The sequence below is a fragment of the Phocoena sinus genome, chromosome 5 (assembly GCF_008692025.1).
Source record: "Phocoena sinus isolate mPhoSin1 chromosome 5, mPhoSin1.pri, whole genome shotgun sequence".
In the NCBI taxonomy this organism is placed as follows: Eukaryota; Metazoa; Chordata; class Mammalia; order Artiodactyla; family Phocoenidae; genus Phocoena; species Phocoena sinus.
The window spans coordinates 27,067,467-27,090,926 of NC_045767.1; the positions used below are offsets into that span (position 1 = coordinate 27,067,467).

The 23,460-nt window shown below is 36.9% G+C and overlaps 1 protein-coding gene across 12 annotated transcripts in view; it reads left to right on the top strand.

Moving 5' to 3' along the window:
* Nucleotides 1-23,460, top strand: part of CAMK2D (calcium/calmodulin dependent protein kinase II delta) — a 468,012-nt gene that overhangs the window by 374,985 nt on the left and 69,567 nt on the right. For 9 of the 12 annotated variants that reach the window (XM_032632322.1, XM_032632321.1, XM_032632323.1 and 6 more), the window contains 3 exons: nt 8,393-8,458; nt 11,773-11,845; nt 23,008-23,110. In XM_032632322.1, coding sequence (XP_032488213.1) covers nt 8,393-8,458; nt 11,773-11,845; nt 23,008-23,110 — 242 coding nt within the window. Of the gene's footprint in view, nt 1-8,392; nt 8,459-11,772; nt 11,846-12,095; nt 12,174-12,785; nt 12,859-23,007; nt 23,111-23,460 lie in introns of those variants that run through there. The other 3 variants (XM_032632335.1, XM_032632337.1, XM_032632336.1) reach the window with 3 other exon arrangements.

Below are 23,460 nucleotides of genomic sequence, written 5' to 3' on the forward strand. Positions count from 1 at the left end.
GGATGCTTTGTATTTCTGCGTTGTCTGTTGTAACTTCTCCTTTTTCGTTTCTAATTTTATTGATTTGAGTCCTCTCCCTCTTTTTCTTGATGAATCTGGCTAATGGTTTAACAATTTTGTTTATCTTCTCAAAGAACCAACTTTTAGTTTCATTGATCTTTGCTATTGTTTTCTTTGTTTCTATTTCATTTATTTCTGCTCTGATATTTATGATTTCTTTCCTTCTACTAACTTTGGGTTTTGTTTGTTCTTCTTTCTTTAGTTCCTTTAGGTGTAAGTTTAGATTGTTTATTTTGAGATTTTTCTTGTTTCTTGAGGTAGGCTTATATTGCTATAAACTTCCCTCTTAGAACTGCTTTTGCTGCATCCCATAGGTTTTGGATCGTCGTGTTTTCCTTGTCATTTGTCTCTAGGTATTTTTTGATTTCCTCTTTGATTTCTTCAGTGATCTCTTGGTTGTTTAGTAACGTATTGTTTAACCTCCATGTGTTTGTGTTTTTTACATTTTTTTCCCTGTAACTGATTTCTAATCTCATAGTGTTTTGGTCAAAAAAGATGCCTCATATTATTTCAATTTTCTTAAATTTACTGAGGCTTGATTTGTGACCCAAGATGTGATCTATCCTGGAGAATGTTCTGTGTGCATTTGAGAAGAAAGTAGGAATTCCATAGGAATGGAATGTCCTATAAATATCAATTAAATCTATCTGGTCTATTGTGCCATTTAAAGCTTGTGTTTCCTTATTAATTTTCTGTTTGGATGATCTGTCTATTGGTGTAAGTGAGTTGTTAAAAGTCCCCCACTACTGTTGTGTTACTGTCGATTTCCTCTTTTAGAGCTGTTAGCAGTTGCCTTATGTATTGAGGTGCTCCTATGTTGGATGCCTATATATTTATAATTGTCATATCTTCTTCTTGGATTGATCCCTTGATCATTATGTAGTGTCCTTCCTTGTCTCTTTTAACATTCTTTATTTTAAAGTCTATTTTATCTGATATGAGTGTTTCTACTCCAGCTTTCTTTTGATTCCATTTGCATGGAGTATCTTTTTCCATCCCCTCACTTTCAGTCTGTATGTGTCCCTAGGTCTGAAGTGGGTCTCTTGTAGACAGCATATATATGCGTCTTGTTTTTGTATCCATTCAGAGAGCCTGTGTCTTTTGGTTGGAGCATTTAACCCATTCACATTTAAGGTAACTATTGATATGTATGTTCCTATTACCATTTTCTTAATTGTTATGGGTTGTTTTTGTAGGTCCTTTTCTTCTCTTGTGTTTCCCACTTAGAGAAGTTCCTTTAGCATTTGTTGTAGAGCTGTTTTGGTGGTGCTGAATTCTCTTAGCTTTTGCTTGTCTGTAACGCCTTTCATTTCTCTGTCAGATCTGAATGAGATCCTTGCTGTATCTCATTACTCAGAGTAATCTTGGTTGTAGGTTCTTCCCTTTCATCACTTTAAGTATATCATGCCACTCCCTTCTGGCTTGTAGAGTTTCTGCTGAGAAATCAGCTGTTAACCTTTTGGGAGTTCCCTTGTATGTGATTTGTCATTTTTCCCTTGTTGCTTTCAATAATTTTTCTTTGTCTTTAATTTTTGTCAATTTGATTACTATATATCTCGGCGTGTTTCTCCTTGGGTTTATCCTGCCTGGGACTCTCTGTGCTTCCTGGACTTGGGCAGCTATTTCCTTTCCCATGTTAGGGAAGTTTTCGACTCTAATCTCTTCAAATATTTTCTCTGGCCCTTTCTCTCTCTTCTCCTTCTGGGACCCCTATAATGTGAATGTTGTTGCGTTTAATGTTGTCCCAGAGGTCTCTTAGGCTGTCTTCATTTCTTTTCATTCTTTTTTCTTTATTCTGTTCTGCAGCAGTGAATTCCACCATTCTGTCTTCCAGGTCACTTATCCGTTCTTCTGCCTCAGTTATTCTGCTATTGATTCCTTCTAGTGTATTTTTCATTTCATTTATTGTATTGTTCATCTCTGTTTGTTTGTTCTTTAATTCTTCTAGGTGTTTGTTCTTTAATTCTTCTGTGTCTTTGTTAAACATTTCTTGCATCTTCTCAATCTTTGCCTCCATTCTTTTTCCGAGGTCCTGGATCATCTTCACTATCATTATTCTGAATTCTTTTTCTGGAAGATTGCCTATCTCCATTTCTTTTAGTTGTTTTTCTGAGGTTTTATCTTGTTCCTTCCTCTGGTACATAGCCCTCTGCCTTTGCATCTTGTCTATCTTTCTGTGAATGTGTTTTTGGTTCCACAGTCTGCAGGATTGTAGTTCTTCTTGCTTCTGCTGTCTGCCCTCAAAACACCATGTTTTTATTCCCTTCTCAATCTCTAATCCAAGTATGTGCCTTTATAATGAATTCAACAAATACTTCCTGCATTTGTGATCAGACATGATTAGTTCACAGACAACCTCTGTCTTATGGGAAAGATACTATAATATCCAAAACTGAAATATATGATTTCCAGGGGAAAACGGCCTGAGAGATACCTGCTTTCTTATAAAATATAATGGTAAGTGATATGGTGTCAGGAGCATCAACATTATGGCCTTGATATGTGATCATCCCACACATCTGCTCTCTGTGAAATATAAAACCCTGGGATCATTCACTTAATGAGCATTTATCGAGCTTGTCACAGGCACTATGTGTCATCGCTTGATATTTTATAGTGAAGAAGCAGGAACAGATTTTACCCTCCCAGAGCAACCATACAGGTAGAAAGACAAACATTAAACAAATGTGTACACAAAGAAATACGTGATTATAATGGTGATAAGTGTTATGGAGTATAATACAGGGTTCTAAGGGGGTAAGATAACTTAGATGAGTACGGGGTCTGAGGATATAAAATTTAAACCAAGTTTTTAAGGATAAGAGGGATTTACTCACCAAATAGTAAAGGTAAAGACATTGGGAATGTTCTGGAAGAGAGATCAGCACGTGAAAAGGCCTGGGGATGGGAAGGAGCTTGGTGCACTTGAGGAACTTGAGAAAGGCTGCTGTGGTTGGAGCAGGATGGAGAGGGGCAGCAAGGAGGGTCAGGAGACATGCAGGTCATGTAAGGATTTTGCCTGGAAAAGCAGTGCACAGGTATTTAAGAGCTTCATGTAGCCATGAGACAAGATTTGATGTACACTTAAAGCTACTGTCTGGGGAATTGATGGCAGAGGGGCAAGAGAGGAGATGGTGCCAATGAGGAGGCCATTGCAGTAGTGCAGGTGACAGACAGTGATGACTTGGACTGGTGACATTAGAGTGGAGATGAAAAGAAGTACTGATTTAAGATCCATTTTGGAGCTAAAGTCAGCAGGATTTGTCTAGAGATTGGTAGATAAATAATAGAAAGGTAGTTGGGCCTCTTTACCCTCAGTTTCTAGCTTAAATATGGGTTAAACCATAAAATTGTGGACTGGTTTCATTCATCCATTTAATTATTTGATAATTTATTTACTCAGTAAAGATTTATTAAGCTCTTTCTATCTGCCAGACATGCTATAAAGTACTGAAGATACAATGTTCCATCATAGATGCCTGCCCAGAGATTGGCTTGGTTGACTATATATGTTAGAAGGTGGTGCTAAGAAGGCCTGACTTTTCAATTGTATCTCCATAGACTTCCCTTAGCTCAGTGGTTCTCATCAGGGACACTAGGGGGACCTTGGGGTGACTGGGAATAGTGGGATTGACAAGGTAGTGCTACTGGCACCTATTGTGGGGCCTGGTGCTGACAGTCTTGCCTATTCAAGGGACCATCCCACTTGGTGAAGGACTGTCTGGCCAGGAAGACCAGTAACACTCCTGTTAATGAACCGTGATCAGCTTCACTCTGACCAGCCCTCACCAGCAGTTGGTCTTACTTTAATCTAAGAATTAAAGGGGATATAAGTGGGAGTGCCTTTATGTCACTGTTCTTCCCAGTCTTTTCACATGACCCTTTGGGCTCTCCAGAGATCTTTGACCTGCTCTTCTCCTGCTCTCCAGCTTGTGTCCAAGGGGAAACAATTAGGGTAGCACAATGGGAATAAACAAACCCTTTCTTTCTTGTGTTGTGTGTTCTTGGGAAAAGTCCTTAACCTCCACTAATTCAGTGTCCTTGTGTATAAAACGGAAATGATAGCTCTAGTATCTACCTCATGAGATTGTTGTGTTACAACCCGTAGGGACTTAGAACAGTGCTTGGGCTTGGCACATGGTGAGCTCCCAATGGATATTTGCCGTTATCGTTCAACAGTATGGAAGGCAGTGTGCCGGGCACCATGCAGGTAGCACAGGTGAACACATCACCACTCACAGCTTCTGCCCAGGAGGTCACTGGAAGACACACCTGTCACCCAAATGCAAGTCAGCATATGAAATGTTTTTGGACAAACAAACAAAAAATTTGACTATGGTGATTCTTTGCTAACATGACTTCTGCTGTCTCTGTTCAGAGCCTTGGATTTCAGGTCCAGTGGCCTCTGCTCATTGGGTTTGTTCTTCAGCTTTATACTTGGAGTTCCAGGGGGAATTACTCCTTTTTCTCAGAGACACTCCTGGCCCTGCCTTGGAGATATTGCCTCCTCCCTGTACGTTAGCTGGGCCCTGCTCTGGGTTCCTGTTTTCCAACGTGGCTACAGCCTGAGGTTCATGGGTTTTGCCCCACTACCTTGGGCATGCTCTAATCTCTACATCAGTGCTGGTTCTTGAGTTAACGTGGAGCCATTTTCTCTTCCAAAGTCCAATCTTTGACATCTTGGATGCTAGCAGCTGCTCTCAGTGTCATAGTCAAAACTGTAATCCTCAAAATTTTATAAATGTTTTGTTCAAGGTGAAACTACTTTCAGCTATTTCTGATATAATTCACAAATATATATATATACAAGGAGCATGAATAATTCATTCTTGCTGGATAACACAAAATGAATCAGCATTCCCATAAATAACAACAGCAACAACAAAAATCTTTTTGATATATGGAGTCTCATCTTTTCATAGTTCTAGAGTTATCATTTATTACCTGTAAGCTCTAATGTTATAGAGGTTCATAAATGATAATTAATGCTTCAAATATATAATTGATATGCCTCATATCATACAGATCCCTGACACCACTTTATTCGCAAAATCTCTAATTAATTAATCTAACAGTTTATTCATGAGACTGATTTAATTTGTGACTGTGTGAAACTTCACATAGCATACTAAAAATTTTCCAAAATCTGTAATAACTGCTGCTTAATTTTGTGCTCCATTAAACAATCGTGTGAATATAGAAATGTGTTAAAGTTAGAAAATTCAAGCTTCTCTTTAAGGCAGTGTGTTCTATTAGAAGTCCATTTTTTCCTTCTCAGACGTTTATCATACATATAGCAAAAATGACAAAATGGCTTCATTTGCACAAGGATATTTTTAAATAATGAGAAAAATGAATGCTAGAAAATGAGAAAGAGTACTGGCAGAGACAGTTGACTACATAATCTCCAGCTCTACATAAAGCTCTCTATACCCCTTAAATTTGTTTAATAGTTACACGTGACTTTTCTGTAGTCTTCTTTAGATATAAACCCCTTAAGAAATAAAACCTATTGTCACGTGTGGCTAAATTTTAGTGTTTTCCTTTTTCTTTTTAAGCACATGTAAACTCTAAACTTATAGTAGATGGGTAGCATAATTTCTTGACTTGGTTAATTCATTTAATCATTATTTCAGTACTCGTTAATTGAACAAATGTTATGTCTTAGTTGCTGGGTTCGGTGCTAAGGTAACAGAGATCCGTAAGTCCTGATCCTAGTGATTTAGGATCTGACAATTCTCGTGGAGTATATAATATATTTAAGAAGCTACTATATATGCAGTAGCAATTTTATTAGTGAAAACGGACTTTTTAATCAATATTTGTTAAACACTTTAACAATCCAAAATTGTTTGTAATATATACAGATTTTCTTGCTACCTGTGGTCAGAAACAAAGATAAATATGAATATCTACGTTGGTCACGTTCAAAGGAAGAAATCCCATGAAACTGTTATCATCGTTAGAGACAGTAACAGATTTGTTGGAAGTTCTTTCTGTCTAATATTTAATTATTTTGTATTGTAATTTGTCTAGGGCACACTGTATGATTGCGTTAATATCATAGATTCTAATTGGGAGAAAAACTTAGCTGTGCCAATAAATGAAATTACATGTACACATAACCATAGTTTTCATAACAAGCCCATATGAAGCTTTAAATAATCATTTTAGATGTCCATTTTATATGTAAAAGTAATAGAATTGAAAATAGTAACTTCAACATTAAAGGACTTACAAATATACAGAATGCCATGGAGATGGGGGAAAGTTGGGTAAACTTTCAGACAAGTTTACAGTTTATAGTATCACATCTTTTCATTTAGGAGAGGAAAATACAGACAAAAGTAATAACTGGTGATCCCTGGAACATGTTATCATTTGATGATATTTCAGAACTTTAAAGTAAAAAACAAGAACAAAAAACTATCTTAGATTAATTTTATCTCACACTCTCTAATGTACATACAGCAAGTTTTATACCTTCACTCGATGCTTGACCAAATGACTCATACCTTCTAAATCTCTAGAAAAATGGACAGTGTAATTATTGAAAAGGCTGTACTGTGTAGTGATTGAAAGTATGGGCTGTAGAGTAGATGGCCCACCTATGCCACTCAAGGCTGTGTAAAATTGGGCAAGTTACTTAACTTCTCTGTACTTCCATTTTCTCATCAATACACTGGGCTAGTGGTAAAACCATCCTAAATTTTGAGAATTTATCAGTTAATATAAAGCTTAGCACACTGTGTGTCACATGGTAAGCGCTCAACAAATGTTAGCTCTTATGAGATTTAACTCCAAAGCTGAAAGTTTCTTTTAAAATCAAGTCAGATCATAACAGAGGAAGGAATGACTGATAAATACATTAAAAAATGATTCATTTCACTAATACTCAAATTTGTATTAACATGAGCTTTTTTCCAATTAGATAGGCATTTTCGTTTATTGACAATAACCATTATTAGTAATGATGTGGGCCTGTCGGTACTTTCAAAATGTTGGAGGTACCACCATTTTGGAAGGTAATTTTCCTTGTCTTCCCAACAAAATTTTAAATGTGGATACTCTTTGACCCAGTAATTTTACTTTTAAGAATTTATCTTCTAATAATACTCAAAGATATACGTGCACACACACATACACACTACTTATTTTAAATAGGGGGAAAAAATCCTTCTGCCATGAAACAGTGCCCATGATTTAATGTAAAATGAAAAACACGATTAGCCTAATTTTTGTATGTTGCACAATCGCACTGTAGTGAGAAAAGTGTTTCTTTGTGTGTGTTTGTAAAGGGAAAAGTATAAATGTTAAAAGATACACAAAAAGTTGAAAGGACATGCATAAAGTTAAAATCGATTTATTTCCCGGAGTGGAATTGGGATTAAGAGATAGGGGAGGACTTGGTACATTTCCATATTTTAAAATTTTACCACAAAATTACATGACTTTTTAAAATTTAAAAAGTCATTTTTTAAGCAGGGAGAAGAAAAGCCTAAGCCAGAGAATCACTGGTTAGGGAATTGTAGCCCCAAGGCAGTAATCTATTGGACCTGGAGAAGAAATTAATCCCAGAGATAGTTACATCTCCTTATTTAGAGAACTTCGAAGTCCACCGTCTGAATGAACTTCCTGGAGTAACCAAATCTAGTTGCTGAGTAGTGGGGAAGTCTTCATTTTATTAAAAAGGGCAGACAGATATGGCTCCTTCCTAGCTGGCAAGGGGTCACTGCTGCCTCCCAGGCACTGCCAAAACCTGAGTCTTACTTTACCGGCAAAGACATGGAACATAAAGGAAATTGCTTTACAAGGAAAATCAAGCACTCAGCCCCAAAGTGGTATGTATTTTGGAAGGCCACCTCTAGCCCATAAAGGCATGTTCATTGCAGTTTAAAAAACAAGCCTCTCCAGAGAAATACAGCCTGCAAACTCACACTCTACACCCATGATATGTGTTATCCTGTCCTCTCTTTTTGTTCAGAAAATGTTCCTAAATGGTTCCACACACTTTGTCAGACCTCAGCTAATATTTAGAGAATTGAAGAGTTTCATAGAAACCATTTTCTATAAGATACGTCTGAGTATATTTATGGTATACAGAAAGTTGTATCCTCGGGATCTAGCGATACAAAGGCAAACAGAAAAGATGGAAATGTTTAGATTAATATAAATTGAACATTATGGAGTCTTATAATGTTTTAATATGCTTTCTGTTTTGATAATAATTTTTAAAATAATCTGAAAGCATATATTTCATATGAACACTGGTGCAAATCTATTGATGCCCAGTTTTTTCTTCTTTTTTAATGTGAATATCTTGTCTTCACAGAGTTACTGGAGGTGAGCTGTTTGAAGACATAGTGGCGAGAGAATATTACAGTGAAGCCGACGCCAGGTAAGTGACTTGCCCTGGGCAAGATACAGGACTCAGCACTCAGATGACCCCTGTTCAGTATATCTCTCTACAAATATATTATGATGCTTAAGATTATGAGACTTTCATAATACCATCTTGGACTTTTCTTGATGAGACCCTCTTAACTGATATTTCTCTCTTAAGGATTTCCAAGATGATTCTTTGAAGGAAAAAAAAAAAAACTATGAATCTGGCCTGAACTTTATTTTTATCTAGTATCTATAGTTAGAATACATATTTTATTTTTTAAAAAAGCCTAACTGGAATGACTTCTAATAAAGAAATATACTTTTTTATCAAAGTTATGAGCTCTCTAGATGCTAGGCTGCCCAGTATGGAGCCACTAGTCACACATGACTTTTTTTTTTTAATTTATTTTATTGAAGTATACTTGATACTACGTTACAACATTGTATTAATTTCTGCTGTACAGCAAAGTGATTCAGTTATATATATATACTTTTCCTTATTCTTTTCTGCTATGGTTTATTACAGGATATTGAATATAGTTCCATGTGCTATATAGTAGGACCTTGTTGTTTATACATATGACTCTTAATTTCAATTTCAATTAATTAAAATTGAATAAAAAGTTCACTTCCTCAGTTTCACTAGCCCCATTTCAAGTGCTTAATTGCACGAGTGGCTAGTGGCAACTGACTGGATATAGCAGATATAAAGCATTTCCATCATCACAGAAGTTCCATGAACAGCCCATGTCTAATCAGAGGCCATAAAAAGAGACAGACTCCAAAAGGCCCAGTGGTCTCCTTCAGGCATTATGAGCTGTTTAATGCTTTGGAAATTCCATTAATGTCCTTGGAACTCTCACTTGAAAAATATTTATTCAGGTACTTCAGAGGATTCAAGAGGATTTCCCAATCTTGTTAATTGGCAAAATTTTTACAGAAGTTAAAAATGGCTAACATTTTGTCTAATTTGAGGCTTCCTAGGCAATGTTTTTGGAGTGAAGTAACATTCATCTACTTGCTTAGGCATTACTTAGACTGTATGGTGTTAATTTCCTTGGCATTTCTTACATATATTCTGCAGTTGGTACTCATTCTGAAAAATCTGGCGGTGAGTGCTTGGCTCATTATTAGCAATATAAATGAGATGTTTTATATATATTCAGTTACTGATGGTCTGTGCCTGCTGGTTCTCTATCTAATGCTTTCAGAGCTTCCTAAGGCTGCTAATTCGCCTGTAGCCTGGCCCTCAGATAGTCAGCCGATAGAAGGTTCCCCATCCCTCCGAAGTAGCACATGTATATACAGGCTCACTTCTAAATTTCTAATGAATCTTTTTGGTTTAATGCTACTGTTTATGACATTTTGTGAATCTTCTCTGCACATGACTACACTCTAATTTTTTAATGGAATTTTTCCTGCCAAAGTCAAATAGAAAGTTCCATGTCACTTATGCTATAATGAGTGAATCACCACTTGTTCAGTTTAAGCCAGTTCCTCACATTAGGCCTCTGAAAAGGGCTTCAGAATAGCCTTGGAAGTAGCTATTTGCCCACTTTCCAAAAGAGTAATCTTTTTAATCAAGGTAATAAAAAAAGTTAGGGAATTTCCTTTATTTTGCTTTTCAAAGTGATGTTAAACAGGTTGTTCTTGTGTTTCAAAATATTGGTTGAAATTAATCTAGAGACCATTTTCACTATCGAGCAGCCCTACAGATAACAGGATAGACCCTTGGTTGGTTGGATCATTTCATATGCATGCTTATATTAAATTTTGGAATGTACAATGGGATACATTTTAGGATAGGTCCCACACATAATCAAGGAGAAGAAACATTCTCTTCTTAACTACAAGCATAAAGAGCAAATAATTTGTAAAAATCTGTTTAGTAGTAGTCCTCAAGAAGTTAAGAATTGAATTAATTCTTACTGGTAACATATGGTAAACTTTATTTAATATGAATTCTTGTTTACTTCTTTATTTTCTGTTATTCATTAAGCCCAATAACTTATACCAGTGGTTTGAGATGAGAGAGTGAAGTATTCCTAAAAAGTAGTATAAAGTGAACATTATTGTAGAAGGAAAAAGAGTCATATGATTTAACAGATAATTACCAACACTCCAATAAGCTGTATAGTCAAAAACAACCAATATGAAGCTGTTTAGTGGTACATTTAATCGAGTTAGAGCTAGAAAATCACAATCATGATCAATTTTTGTGACATGTTGTAATAAATCAGATGGTGATTACTTTCTTTTAATTCAAGAATTTACTTTGGAGTAGTAGTATTTTGTACATTAAATGATTGAAGATATCCTCATTAAAGTATTTGCTTAATCCTTATATGAATGAATGTAGAATGAATGAATGTCTGTATATACCTGCATTTGAATCGCATAGTGAACTTGTACAGAATTCATCAGTGTGATATGTTCTACACTACTGTATGTCATATGACAGCTCATGGGACCTTATAGGTGCCCATCGATGACGTCTACCATAGAATTTAATTAGCGTCTATTTGACATCAGTGAGCCTTTAATAAGAATAGCATAAGTTGTGCATTTTAACATAGTAATAATCATAAGTTTTCCTTCACTGGGGTGTATGAAAATGTGTCTTAACAACCACCAGTGCTCCAGGGGATTTTAAATTTTATTTATTTTTTGTAAGTTCTTAGCCCTTCCCCAGAGTATGACTATACTGAAGAGGAGTTTGTTTTATGCCATGTGTTTACTTTAAATTCTCCCTATTATTGGAGACGTGTGTTAGTTTTCCTATTAATATATTATACAAGCAGCACCATTTCTAAGTCAAAATGGTAAATGTCTCCCTCCATTTTTTTTGACCTTTGTTTCACCTGCCACTTCATCTGTGTTTACCCTCTTGTTTCAACACCTATGTTTAATTGTGACCTCAGATTTTAAACAGTTTAGATGTGTATGAGAAATACCCATAAATTTTATGTCACTGAAGAATTTTCCCAGAACATTGTGGGAATTATTTATAAAATTTTCTCCCTGAATATGGAAATATTGGGTTCTGTATACAAATGATTTAATTTATGGAGTTGCAATGAAAAACACAGCTCAAATTGTTTTGTCTGAATATGTCACAAATTCTATGTTGGATGTCATTTTTGTTAGAACCAGAATTAGCTTTATTCAGCATTATTTAATTCCAGTGTAAAGCTAAAAAAATGTGAAAAATATAATTTTTGTTTGTTGTTTGTTTCGTTTGAACTTTCATTTTATTTTGTATTCAATGTTGACTATGTGCCTTTAAAATGTTCTCCCTTCCATTCTGCCCTTGTATCTTTACAGTCATTGTATACAGCAGATTCTAGAAAGTGTAAATCATTGTCACCTAAATGGCATAGTTCACAGGGACCTGAAGGTCAGTATATGGAGTCCATAAATCCGAATCAAAGGAAGTTTTTTTTGGTTTTTTTTTTTCTGGGGAAAGGGCAGAGGGTGGGTATTTAAAATGGTTCCCTTGCCTTTCCCAACTTTTCCCTAAAATGACTAAATGATGAAATGATAATGCATGATGGCTCTTTCAGTTTGCTCATCTACAGGCTAAATATACATCATAGCAAAAAGGGAAGGACAGTATTGAGAACACAACCTGTTACGTTTCCAAGGAGTAAACCACCAGAGGCAGTTTGGGGGCAGGCTTTCCTGAGATGACCAGCACTTGCCTGGAGATAAACTTGGCCTGTGATGTATGTCCGCCTGTAGATTTAAACACCACTTCTGTTCTGAGACCATGGGTTGCTGTAGCAGAACAACTGGTTACGCATTGCTCCATTTGAGTCTGATGAACCCTCAGGCAAGAGATGATAATTGCCAGCTAAATTAAAGCATGCGAAGTTAATGATTTATCAAAAATTCATTACGTATCCTAATTTAACCTTAATGGTGCCTTGACTGCTAATGTGACAGCTTTGGAATGATACTAGAAAAATGGGAGAGAAGAGGGAAACAGCTTTTTTTGTGTGAGGTGGAGGTGGAGCACAAAAGCTATAAAAATAATAGTTGTGTTCCAGTTCATTTCCTGTGAGGATTTATAACCAGGAAATGAGCTCCTGAATTAAATATTTTTAAGATGGATTTTTCTAGAACAAGTGGACCCACATTTTGGCTCACATCTGGCAAGATCCTGATTGTTCTGAGGCAGTAGTCACTCTACTTGAGCATGTTTACATTACTGAAGATGTTTAAAATACAACCCCAGTTGTCTGCTAGTTTTGCACTTTAACCCAGTCTCTCTGAGGCTATACAGACAGTGAGTGTAAGCTTGGAACTAACACACGCCCCCTGGTGTTTGCATGCAGTCATTGCATTCAGCAGATCCTGGAGGCTGTGCTACACTGCCATCAGATGGGCGTAGTCCATCGGGACCTGAAGGTGAGTAATGAATGCCCTTGGAGAAGACAAACCACCACACAATTCCTAACGACTGTTCAGCTGCAGTTATACCTATAAAGGCAAAAATATGAGCAGTGAAGTTGTGTGGACTCATTCCGACACATTACGAAGACACTTTCCCTCGCCACAGTCATCTCTTCTCTAATGCACACTTGAGACTTACATAAATCCCATTTCATCCAGAGAGGAAGCATTGCCTAACATTAACAATAAATAGGTTATATTTCCTTCTTCCTAAGAATGGATGCAGCATTTAATGTGATTGTGAGTAGGACTGATCTCTTTCTTTCTAAACTTGTTCTGTGGACATAATAGTATGTTTGTTGATCAAACATGTGATTTTATAGTCATTTTATATTTACCTAATATGTAAATGGTTATCAGAATTATAAAGTAAATAGAGATAAATGTATTAGGTAGATTTTTGGCCCAAGTGATTGGTGCTAAAGAATCCCATTCTGGGTGCTGAAGTCTCTTTCCCTTAACATTAGTCCCAGGAATTCTGAGGACATTGAGGCTCCCTGGGTTTTTATTTATTTATATTCCTAGGGGCCAAGATATTATTGCCTTTTAAAACAGATGGAAAAAGGGTAAAACAAATTTTATTATCAAATAGTATATTTGATACTAATACTTTTAAGACTTGACTCAGCTTCTGATAACCATTGAGGTTGAAAATTGTTTAGATCATTTAGAAATTAAATATTTCAGAGAAGACTATCCTTTTATTAATTTTCTGACCTCTTCTCTCAGCATTCTAGTTTTACTTATGAAATTTCAGAGAAATAGTGAAGGCCTAGAAATTTAAATGGAGAGAAACTCCTGGGTGGGGGAAATAGCAAATGTGAGCACTGTATAGCTGTGGTTTTTCATCTGAAACCTCAGCCTTTTCCAGGCTTTAGTACAAAGGTGGCAAAGGATAATTTAGAATGTCTTGAACTGTAGTGGGTTCAGTGGGAGGACCTAGGCTGGTTTCTCTGGACTTCTCTAGTTATAGTAAATTGTAAATCTGTAGTTTCCATTCATTTAGTATGTTCTACAAGAATATATCTCTAACGATCCGCAGTGAGTTACTTGAAGATGTGATTTTTAAGCAAAACATTGCCTTAGTTTTCTAGACTCTTCCTTTGATTTTCAGTTTGAGTCTGAGAGCTTTGCATGTCTAAAGGAAAAGTAGGTTAATGGCTTGTTCTTTTGGAGAACCAAGATAGGACTGTGTCCATCTGCTAACACCAAACTTACCCATCAGGATAAAGGAAAAATAATATGTTCCTTTGAAAATCCATATATTTGGCAATCACCTCAAAAATTCCTTACTAGCCATGTAAAGACAGTGCCCCTTTTGGTTACTTCGTAGTACTCACAGTGCTACTTTTCCTTTTTAAGTGAACGTATGTAGACATACACATTATTTTTGCTATTTAATAAAGTTATCATTTGAAACATTTTACTACATTTATGTAATTATAAGTATACTCTAAAAGCCAAGGATGAAAAATGTGAATTCTATTCCATGACTTTCAAAATATATTTTGTGAGGTCATGATATTACACTTTTGTAAGTGTCCAAACTCAGCAGAGCTCTTCAAAGACCGGAACTCCCTTCCTTCCTCCCTTCCTTCCTTCCTCCCTTCCTTCCTTCCTCCCTTCCTTCCTTCCTTCCTTCCTCCCTTCCTTCCTCCCTTCCTTCCTCCCTTCCTTCCTCCCTTCCTCCCTCCCTCCCTCCCTCCCTCCCTCCCTCCCTCCCTTCCTTCCTTCCTTTTTATTTATTTATTTATGGCTGAGTTGGGTCTTCATTGCTGCACACGGGCTCTCACCAGGGAAGTCCCCAAAGACTGTAACTTTACTCAGAGATGGCAGTGAGCCTAGGATGTGGGTGAGGAAGAAAAATATATTTTCTGACATATGAGCTAAAGTCACTAATTAAAAACTCAGGCAGGGCTTCCCTGGTGGCGCAGTGGTTGAGAGTCCGCCTGCCGATGCAGGGGACGCGGGTTCGTGCCCCGATCCGGGAGGATCCCACGTGCTGCGGAGCGGCTGGGCCCGTGAGCCATGGCCGCTGGGCCTGTGCGTCCGGAGCCTGTGCTCCGCAGCGGGAGAGGCCACAGCAGTGAGAGGCCTGCATACCGCAAAAAAAAAAAAAAAAAAAACTCAGGCAGGTGATTTCCAGCGAGGCTACTACTAAAAGAAATAGCCTGCTGCATCGCCCATCAGATTTCTCGCAAGGGAGAAAAGTGTTTTTGCTTTCCATTCTTACCCTGTTTTTAGGAGAGGATAGAGATGAGCTTCTGATAGAGCTGGTTATAATTTCTATAATTGTCCTGGTTTCTGTGAAGTTGCTGACTTGGATAAACTTCAGTTGAGTCTAGTTCTCATGCTTCTTTCAGTAGGCGATGACATAAATATACTGAGAGGCCCAAACTTGTGTGTGAGAGACAACTTACGCACACCTTAAGTGTGCTCAGTCACTGGCTTTGATTTGTGTCTTTTATATCCACCATGCATAGTCTGATAAGTATACAACTTGCAATAGCATATTTACCGATATATTGAAATGAAAAAGATCAATTGCCGAAACCTATTCTCAGGCTTTAATCAAAATATTGCCCTTACTACTATTGGGCCATATATTTTTGTTTCCCTGTCATGATTCATATGTTAATTCATGTACACCACAGGCATGCAGTTTAACTTGTCCATATCAGCGAGATAAAAACACAGGAAGTATTACATTTTTCATCATTATCACAGACACCTGTGAGCATAGGAGTACTGTACAGTTTGTTTATAAACCCCTCTTAAGATAATAGCTATTTAACGTATTGTGTTCCTTTACGGTACCTAATGTGAGACCTTATACCTAGTTAATACTTGCAGCATGGTCCTTTAATTTAGGAATGAATCAAGTTCAACCAAAAGCACATTTATAATATAAAGGACAACATTGAATAAAACAGATTGTTGTGTATGTTAATTAATGTTGAATAAAATAGAGGATAAGCATATCCTCTTTGATACAGTGATAGCATGCAGATCTCGGTTTGAATATTTGAATAACTGCCACACTTGGGGGCTTATTGGACAGTAGAATCCACCAGATGGAAACTTACCGAGACCCAGAGACGAGGCTAAGGCACAGCAGGCACAGCAACAGGAGAAAGTTCAGGGTGGTGGGATGTTGGCATAACAGAAGCATGTCAGTCAGCACCAGGCAGTATCCATTGGATACATGGACCACAACCTTTGTCTAAGGTGCATTCAGTGTCAGGCCAGTTGATGTAGATTCAAGCAGTATTGGGGAGATATAGCAGTGCTAACATAATTATAGGACTATAGTTCAGGGATATGACCCTAGTCTTCGAGAGGGTTTGAATCAAAGCAGAACCTTAATAATAAAAATGGCCATAGCTGCCATTTATCAAGCAGTTACTGTTATACCCTGTACTGTATCATGATATTAATCTTCAGAACAACTTCATGAGGAAGGCACTGTGACCATCCCCATGTTAACTAAGGCGAGATTTAACAGCCACGAGTAAAAGAACTTATGCAAGGTCACTCAGCTAGTAAGATAGGATTTGTGCCCAAGCAGTTGGGTTCCAGGGTCTGCAAGCTTAATCACTACCACTTCTCAATTCAGTTAGATAAATGAATTGAAAACCATTATAGAGATCAAAGAATAGTTCAGAACAATGATGGTAAAATAATCTTGCTAGCAATATTAAGAATTATTTGGGAAAATGGGTCTAAATTTAGTGAGTCAAGGGATTAAAATAATCCCCACCTATGGATTTTCATAGCTATATAAAATTCATATCATTAGGAATAAGAGAATAAGGCATATTTAAGATTTAATGTAGAGTAGGAGGGCAGCATAATTTGACAAAAGACTGGTATAAAAAGGAAAGATGTGGGCTTCCCTGGTGGCGCAGTGGTTGAGAGTCCGCCTGCCGATGCAGGGGGCGCGGGTTCGTGCCCCGGTCCGGGAGGATCCCACGTGCCGCGGAGCGGCTGGGCCCGTGAGCCATGGCCGCTGGGCCTGCGCGTCCGGAGCCTGTGCTCCGCGGCGGGGGAGGCCACGGCATTGAGAGGCCCGCGTAACGCAAAAAAAAAAAAAAAAAAAGGAAAGATGTCCTATTTAGAAAATCAGTAAGGTGGCATTGTCCACAGCCTTTGGAAAATGAGGCATCGAGAAGAACGAAATGGACTTGCCACATTTAATTTAGGCCACATCAAGACAGTCACTTTGGAGTGCTTATAAATAGATTGTTTATGAAGAGTGGTGTTGGATATTTGTGAACTCTGCTGATTAAAAATTCAGGTATCAAAAGAGAAGAACAAACATTAATCAAACATTTCTTGAGCACCTACCAAGGCCCTGTCTGGGCTGTGGGCATATATTACAGAGCAAAATAAACAGACCTTGTATGTGTGGAACGTACAGGCTGGTGAATTAAAGATCACTTAAATATATGTGGAAAATGTATCTGTGCTGTGTGTCCCAGAAAGAAGGAAGTACATCAGACAAGCACTGCATCCAAAAATATATTAGGTCGAAAAGAGGCTGCAGTAACAAGTGACAACTTTCGATGTCACAGGAAGTAAAGGCATATCAAGTCAGATGTGTTGTCTCATTTAAGAACCGGGAGAATACAACTTCTGTGAATCAGTTGACAGAAGGAAGTAAGACAAAGGAGACAGTTATATAGCTGTGCTTTTTCAAATAAACATATTTCACAGAAAGTAGTAAGATTTCTTCAGTTCGGAGTGTATCAGAAATGGTTACTAAACTACTTCATGAACAGCTATCTGGATAGGAGGCTTCATACATACAACTGAATCTTTTAGCAACAAATCAGCACCAGTGAACTGCCTCATTGGAAAATACTGTCTTTCTTAAAGCCTACCTCCTGAAGAACAGTGTTTAATGGAAAAATCATTAGACGGGTGGATGGATATGAGAGTGATAGGTAGGTAAATAGATGAATAGTTAATAGATATTTAAATGAAGATAGTAATTCCGGAGATTTGGGGGGATTTTTAACACTTTCATAGAAATGTCAATAAAATCGAATGTATGACCAGAAAAGAAAGGAATTCATTTTCTGGGAATCTGACAAGCATTCAGTAAATCCTTGTCACCATGGGTAGTAGATATATCAAATAGTGAATTCTACATTTAGCATAATGATAAAATCACAATTATTCCACTTTTCTCAGAACCACCTTTTTAAAAAAATGTTTAAAGAACACATCACTTGTCCATAATGTATGTCTAGCTATACTAGAAACAAACTATATACATGTGACAAATTCCATAATTCATTTAGTCATTCTAGTATTTCTTATGGAGTACTTGGTGTATGTCAGGCTGTGGAGAAACAGCTAATTGGGGAAGTCCCACTGGGGTTCTTTCAAGCTACTTGATACTGTGTGCTGATAATGCGGAGGCAGACCAAGAAACAGGAATGGAATACTGAGTGATTCTTACGAACTTGCTCATATATGCATGATGATAGAAAGAGTACTTCCTCATCACAAACTCACAGTGCATGCATCAGCTAGAAGTTCCCCGTGCTAAGTACATAAATTCAGGTATCCATGCCATGTGAAAATAAAAGCAAAAGTCACTTGTACCATGTGCACAAAAGGACCTCCACCATGTGCATGAGTGAGCCTGATATTCAGGCTTTTCAATTCATGCAAAATTTCATTTAGTTCATTTCTAGGAGCTTTGTCCACACCTTCTTTGGCAAAGGAGAAGTGACTGAAAACGCACCAAAGCACTGACTAACTTCATGTTGAAATACTGAGACTTTCCAATAGAAGAAAGAAATTTTAAAAGACAATTTTACTTCTTAAAAGCTAATATCCAAGGGAATGTAAGCATCAAATAATATAGAATAGTAAAACTAATAACTTGCTGTTTTATAATATTCATTAAAAACGTTTTGCTTTTTTAAAAAAGTAAAGCACACATGATTTCACTACCCTTATAATTTACGAATGTTTGCGTTTCATTGGTTAGGTAGATAATCACGTATGTGCACAGATAAATCTGTGATATCACTAATGTTGAAGATGTTAATGTGACTGTTAAAGATGATCATTGCCTTTGCTGAATCAGTTCCTTAATAAAGGTCATGCTAATTTAGAAATCCTCATGATGTATTTAGGAGATTTTTGAGAAGCAAAATCAAAATTATGTCTTTTTCATGTTTCCCCTTGTTTTATTTGATTATGGGTAATAAATATTTTTGACTACTTTAAATTCTTCTAAAAATATCTGCTGAATAGACTACCTTTTGAAAATGAATGAAAAAAAAGAAAATGAATGATTTTTATACCATCAGAGAAGCTTCCTCAGTATCACGTCTTTTAAAAGGAAGGGATCAGGAAATCTGGCCTCAAGTCCTTGCTTCATCACTTTGAACCTCTCTACCTCAAACTGAGGGGTTTGAATGATTTTATCTCCCAAGTCTCTTCCAGTTCTGAAAGTGATTCCAGCAACTTGCCTCGGTACTTTGAGATACTTGGACAGTTTCAAGAAAATCCCAAATCACAATGGAAGTAGTTGCCATTGTATCCATATGGAAGTACAGAACAAAACTTGCAAACAGTTGCTGCTCGTTACAGCTGATAGGCTATAAATGGTTGTTGACACTAAGACCAGATGTCGTGGAAAATCCTGCATCATTAGGAAGCAATGGGGCGGGGAGGGAACCTGTGTGTGAGAATGTCAGTAGAATCTATTTAAAAACCAACCTAAACAGTGATGCATTATAAGAATTTAGAGATAATCTCAATGTGTAAATATTAACATAATAGATTGCACTTAATTTAGAAATACAGACATTTCTCAAGTCGTGAGCATTCATTACAGATATTCAATGTTATGCACATTGAAATGGCCAGCTGCACTGCAGTATAATAGCTAATCACTAACGCATATAATGTCCCTTATGAGCCCCTGTGATTAAATCCAGTGGGATTTTATATATACTGTTTTGCGATAAAATATATATCTATAATGTTCATTTGTGAGATGAAGAATTAGTTAATTAGCTTCAGGAGCCTAAATTGCCCAAATCCACATAGTTAATAACAGTCAGGACCAGGAAATAAATCTAGGCCTTCACCCTCTTTCTAGATCATTGTGCTGCCCATTTCTCTCACAGTGCTGTGCCCCATAGTTGTGTTGGAAGGCCTGAGTTTCTGATCTCACCTTTCTCATTTGTTTTAGAAAATCAAAATAATAGAATATTAGCAGTGAAGAATGTAAAGGTTATCCTTTCTAAAGAAGTAGCCACTGATTAGGTGAGAGACTCTACTGTTTCAGCTTTTGTGGAATATAACCACATATTATCTTAATTTCTGTGGACATTCATAATCTGAACTAGCCTACTTGCCAATGAACTTTTATAGTGCAGTATGTTTTTAAGTTGGAGGCTATATGAATGGTAGTAGTTAAAGAAAATCAGAATAACTGTGTGGTGCCCTGGTTTAAATGCTGCTTTAGAAATTCTTGGTGATTAAGCCTTCCATATCCTTGCAGAACATGGTAACAAGATTATTCAAACAAATATATTCCAAAGAGTTGTATATAAATCAAACGTGTGTGATACTTTTAATGTTTCTTTATAAAGCAAATAATCTTTTAATAAAGTCAATAATCATCCTAAGTTTTCAGTTTGCATTCCATAATTCTGTATATTAGGTTTGCCTAAAAGGTATGCTTAAACATGAAGCCATTTCAGTGCTATTTATTTTTAAATCTATACAGTAACCTTGAAATAGACATGCCTTTTCCTGTGCATAACTGCAGCTGAACAGTCTTCACGGGTATAAGATGAAACACTGATCCAGATGGATTTATTATTTCCTGGATGACTCACAAGGCCCTACAGAGAGGTCTTCTAGGTCATCTCTAGGTATGAATATTTGCCCCAGTCATTCAACAGGCCATGTATGATAAAACTCTAAGGTGTTCCCTTTCTTCTGAATTGGCAGATACCTGGTGTTTAAGGGCATAATGCACACAGCACTGCCCAGATCTTCTTGATTTATCGATAAGAATGAAAGCACATTAAGTTGTTCATCCACTGATGACACTGGCATTTGCTCACTTGAGATCTGAAAGACCTAAAATGATTGTGATTTCTAAAGTGATTGGAACTCTTTCCCTGAATGAGTCTGTGCTTGACAAAATAGGACAGATGTGTATTAGCAGAGCTCTCTGACTTCTCAATGCTTTTGAATATGAAGGTTACAGAGAAATAAACTATCACTTACAGTTTAATGTGGTTTTTTCCAAGTCATTTATTCCATAAATTAATAGCTGGAAATCACTTCTTAATTAAAGTAAAAGGTACATGAGTGTAGTGGACCATAAACTTTAGTTGTGAAAATAAAATGTCAAATATTGATGATATAGCATGGTTAGATACTATAGTATATTGATAGATGAACAAGAGTTCCAAATAATGTCAAGTGTTAGATTTTACTAAAAGTTATTTTAGTATGAAGATCTTTCATATACTTGAGACCTCATCATCCCAACATCGAAATTAAATTATCATGTATTTAGTATTGAGGTAAAAACCCTATCAGCCCTAAAAAATTACAAAGTTGTCCTTACAATTACCAATTGTCATAACAGTGATGAATCTGATGGCAGTGAGCAGCAATAGCCTGAAGAAGTCTGGTACTTGATTAAAACTTACTTGCCTACACTCGAGTTCTTGTAGACTTAACCTGATTTCTTCTGAGTTCTGGTTATGAGTCTTTGCTAATTTGCATGGCTGGCTTAATTAATAAATTAAATATTGGTTTGGGCTGTGTTTACCCAAGGTCAAAACAACCAACAACACTGACTAATTCAGTAAGGAAAAAAAGTAGCCAATTTCATGGGAAAAAAAATTGAAATTAGTTGTTTGTCAACATATAAACAAAACCAATTTGACTGACTGAATTTTTAGATTTTTCAGACAGTCGTTTTGACACTTGCAGAGTCCATTGTTTCCCAACTTTTTTGAGTCTGAGACACACCTCTAAATTTGCTGGGTCCCATCCCAAGGTAAGAAGATGAACCACTCTCCCAAATATACATACCAATCCAGACATATGTTCATCCACATAGCTAAGGATGATAGATTTACTGTATGTATTAATTAGCCTCCTTCTCCTGACCATCTTTTCCCTTCATTTCTTAAAACCCACAAAGGCAGTCCACGGAAATTCAAGACTTTGCCACGGTGCTTATTTTCCAAGTACCAATGTGTCTCGATGCCCTGGTTGGGAAACAGTGGTGTAGGCACAGCCTTATTCCAAGACTGAGTTATTAGTCCTTGAGTAACGATAAATACCCAAGAAAATAAAAATGTGTCTTTCTTATAGTATTCTGAGATGTGAAAACAAATATATAAGTAATACTTTGAATCACACTTTGAAGACATAAATTGTGTTTTTAAAAACTGGCTTATGAAGAAAAAAATCCAACTGTAACATTTGGCAAATAGTAGTAGACTCTTTCTGCCTTTAAGAATAAACAGATTCTTAAAGACAGCAATTTTAATACACAATTCAGAATAAAACTCCAAAATTTGTACAGAAATTGTTTGGAAACATTGAGGAATCCAAATCACTGCATTCGGGTCCAAGCTCTTGAAGTCAACTAGGATTTAATTTGCACAGTTTCATTTGCCAAATGTCTGTAGATTGGTCCAACTCTTGTTATCATTTTGCCAAGTTTCCTTCTGCTGAAAATGTCTGTGCTCTGTTAGGCTTCTAAGCCAATGTCCGTGGCCAAGTCTGGACCTCAAGCAGCCGTTGGAAGCATGTGAGCAGGTCAAGACAGGTGCTCTCATTCATTTGATCGCTCCCCAAGCATATTCTCTCTTCAGCCCAGTATCTCTCCAGTACACTTAGGCATCTGTCTGAAGCCTGCACACATGGTCATTTGTTATCATTTTCTAACCATATTTTCCCTGGGATTTAGGAATGACAGTCTCCGGGAGAGAGGACAGTGCATGACTTTTTTTTTTTTCCTAACCTTATAAAATGTTAGTTTTGAATAGTCACTTAAAATAGGTTCTCACTTTAGTCTCTCTTTTTTCTTTCTAAATAAAGCCTGAGAATTTGCTTTTAGCTAGCAAATCCAAGGGAGCAGCTGTGAAACTGGCAGACTTTGGCTTAGCCATAGAAGTTCAAGGAGACCAGCAGGCGTGGTTTGGTGAGTAGGATCTCTCTACCTCATGCTGCGTGTACTGTTCCGGCTCCAGTCACATCCCACTTCCTAACCAAAATAGAATGGAAATGTTCATTCTGACAACTTGACTAATTTTAAGATATTGGACCTTTATATGTACCTGATTTTACTGACATTAAAGGATATATAATCTAAAAATAATTTAAGGGAATAGAAGAGCAATAACACATAGACTTTTTTCTTCAAGGATGGATGAATAAAATGGATTCTGTTCTGAGAATTACTAGGAGGATTGGGCTTCCCTGGTGGCGCAGTGGTTGAGAGTCCACCTGCCGATGCAGGGGACACGGGTTTGTGCCCCGGTCCGGGAGGAT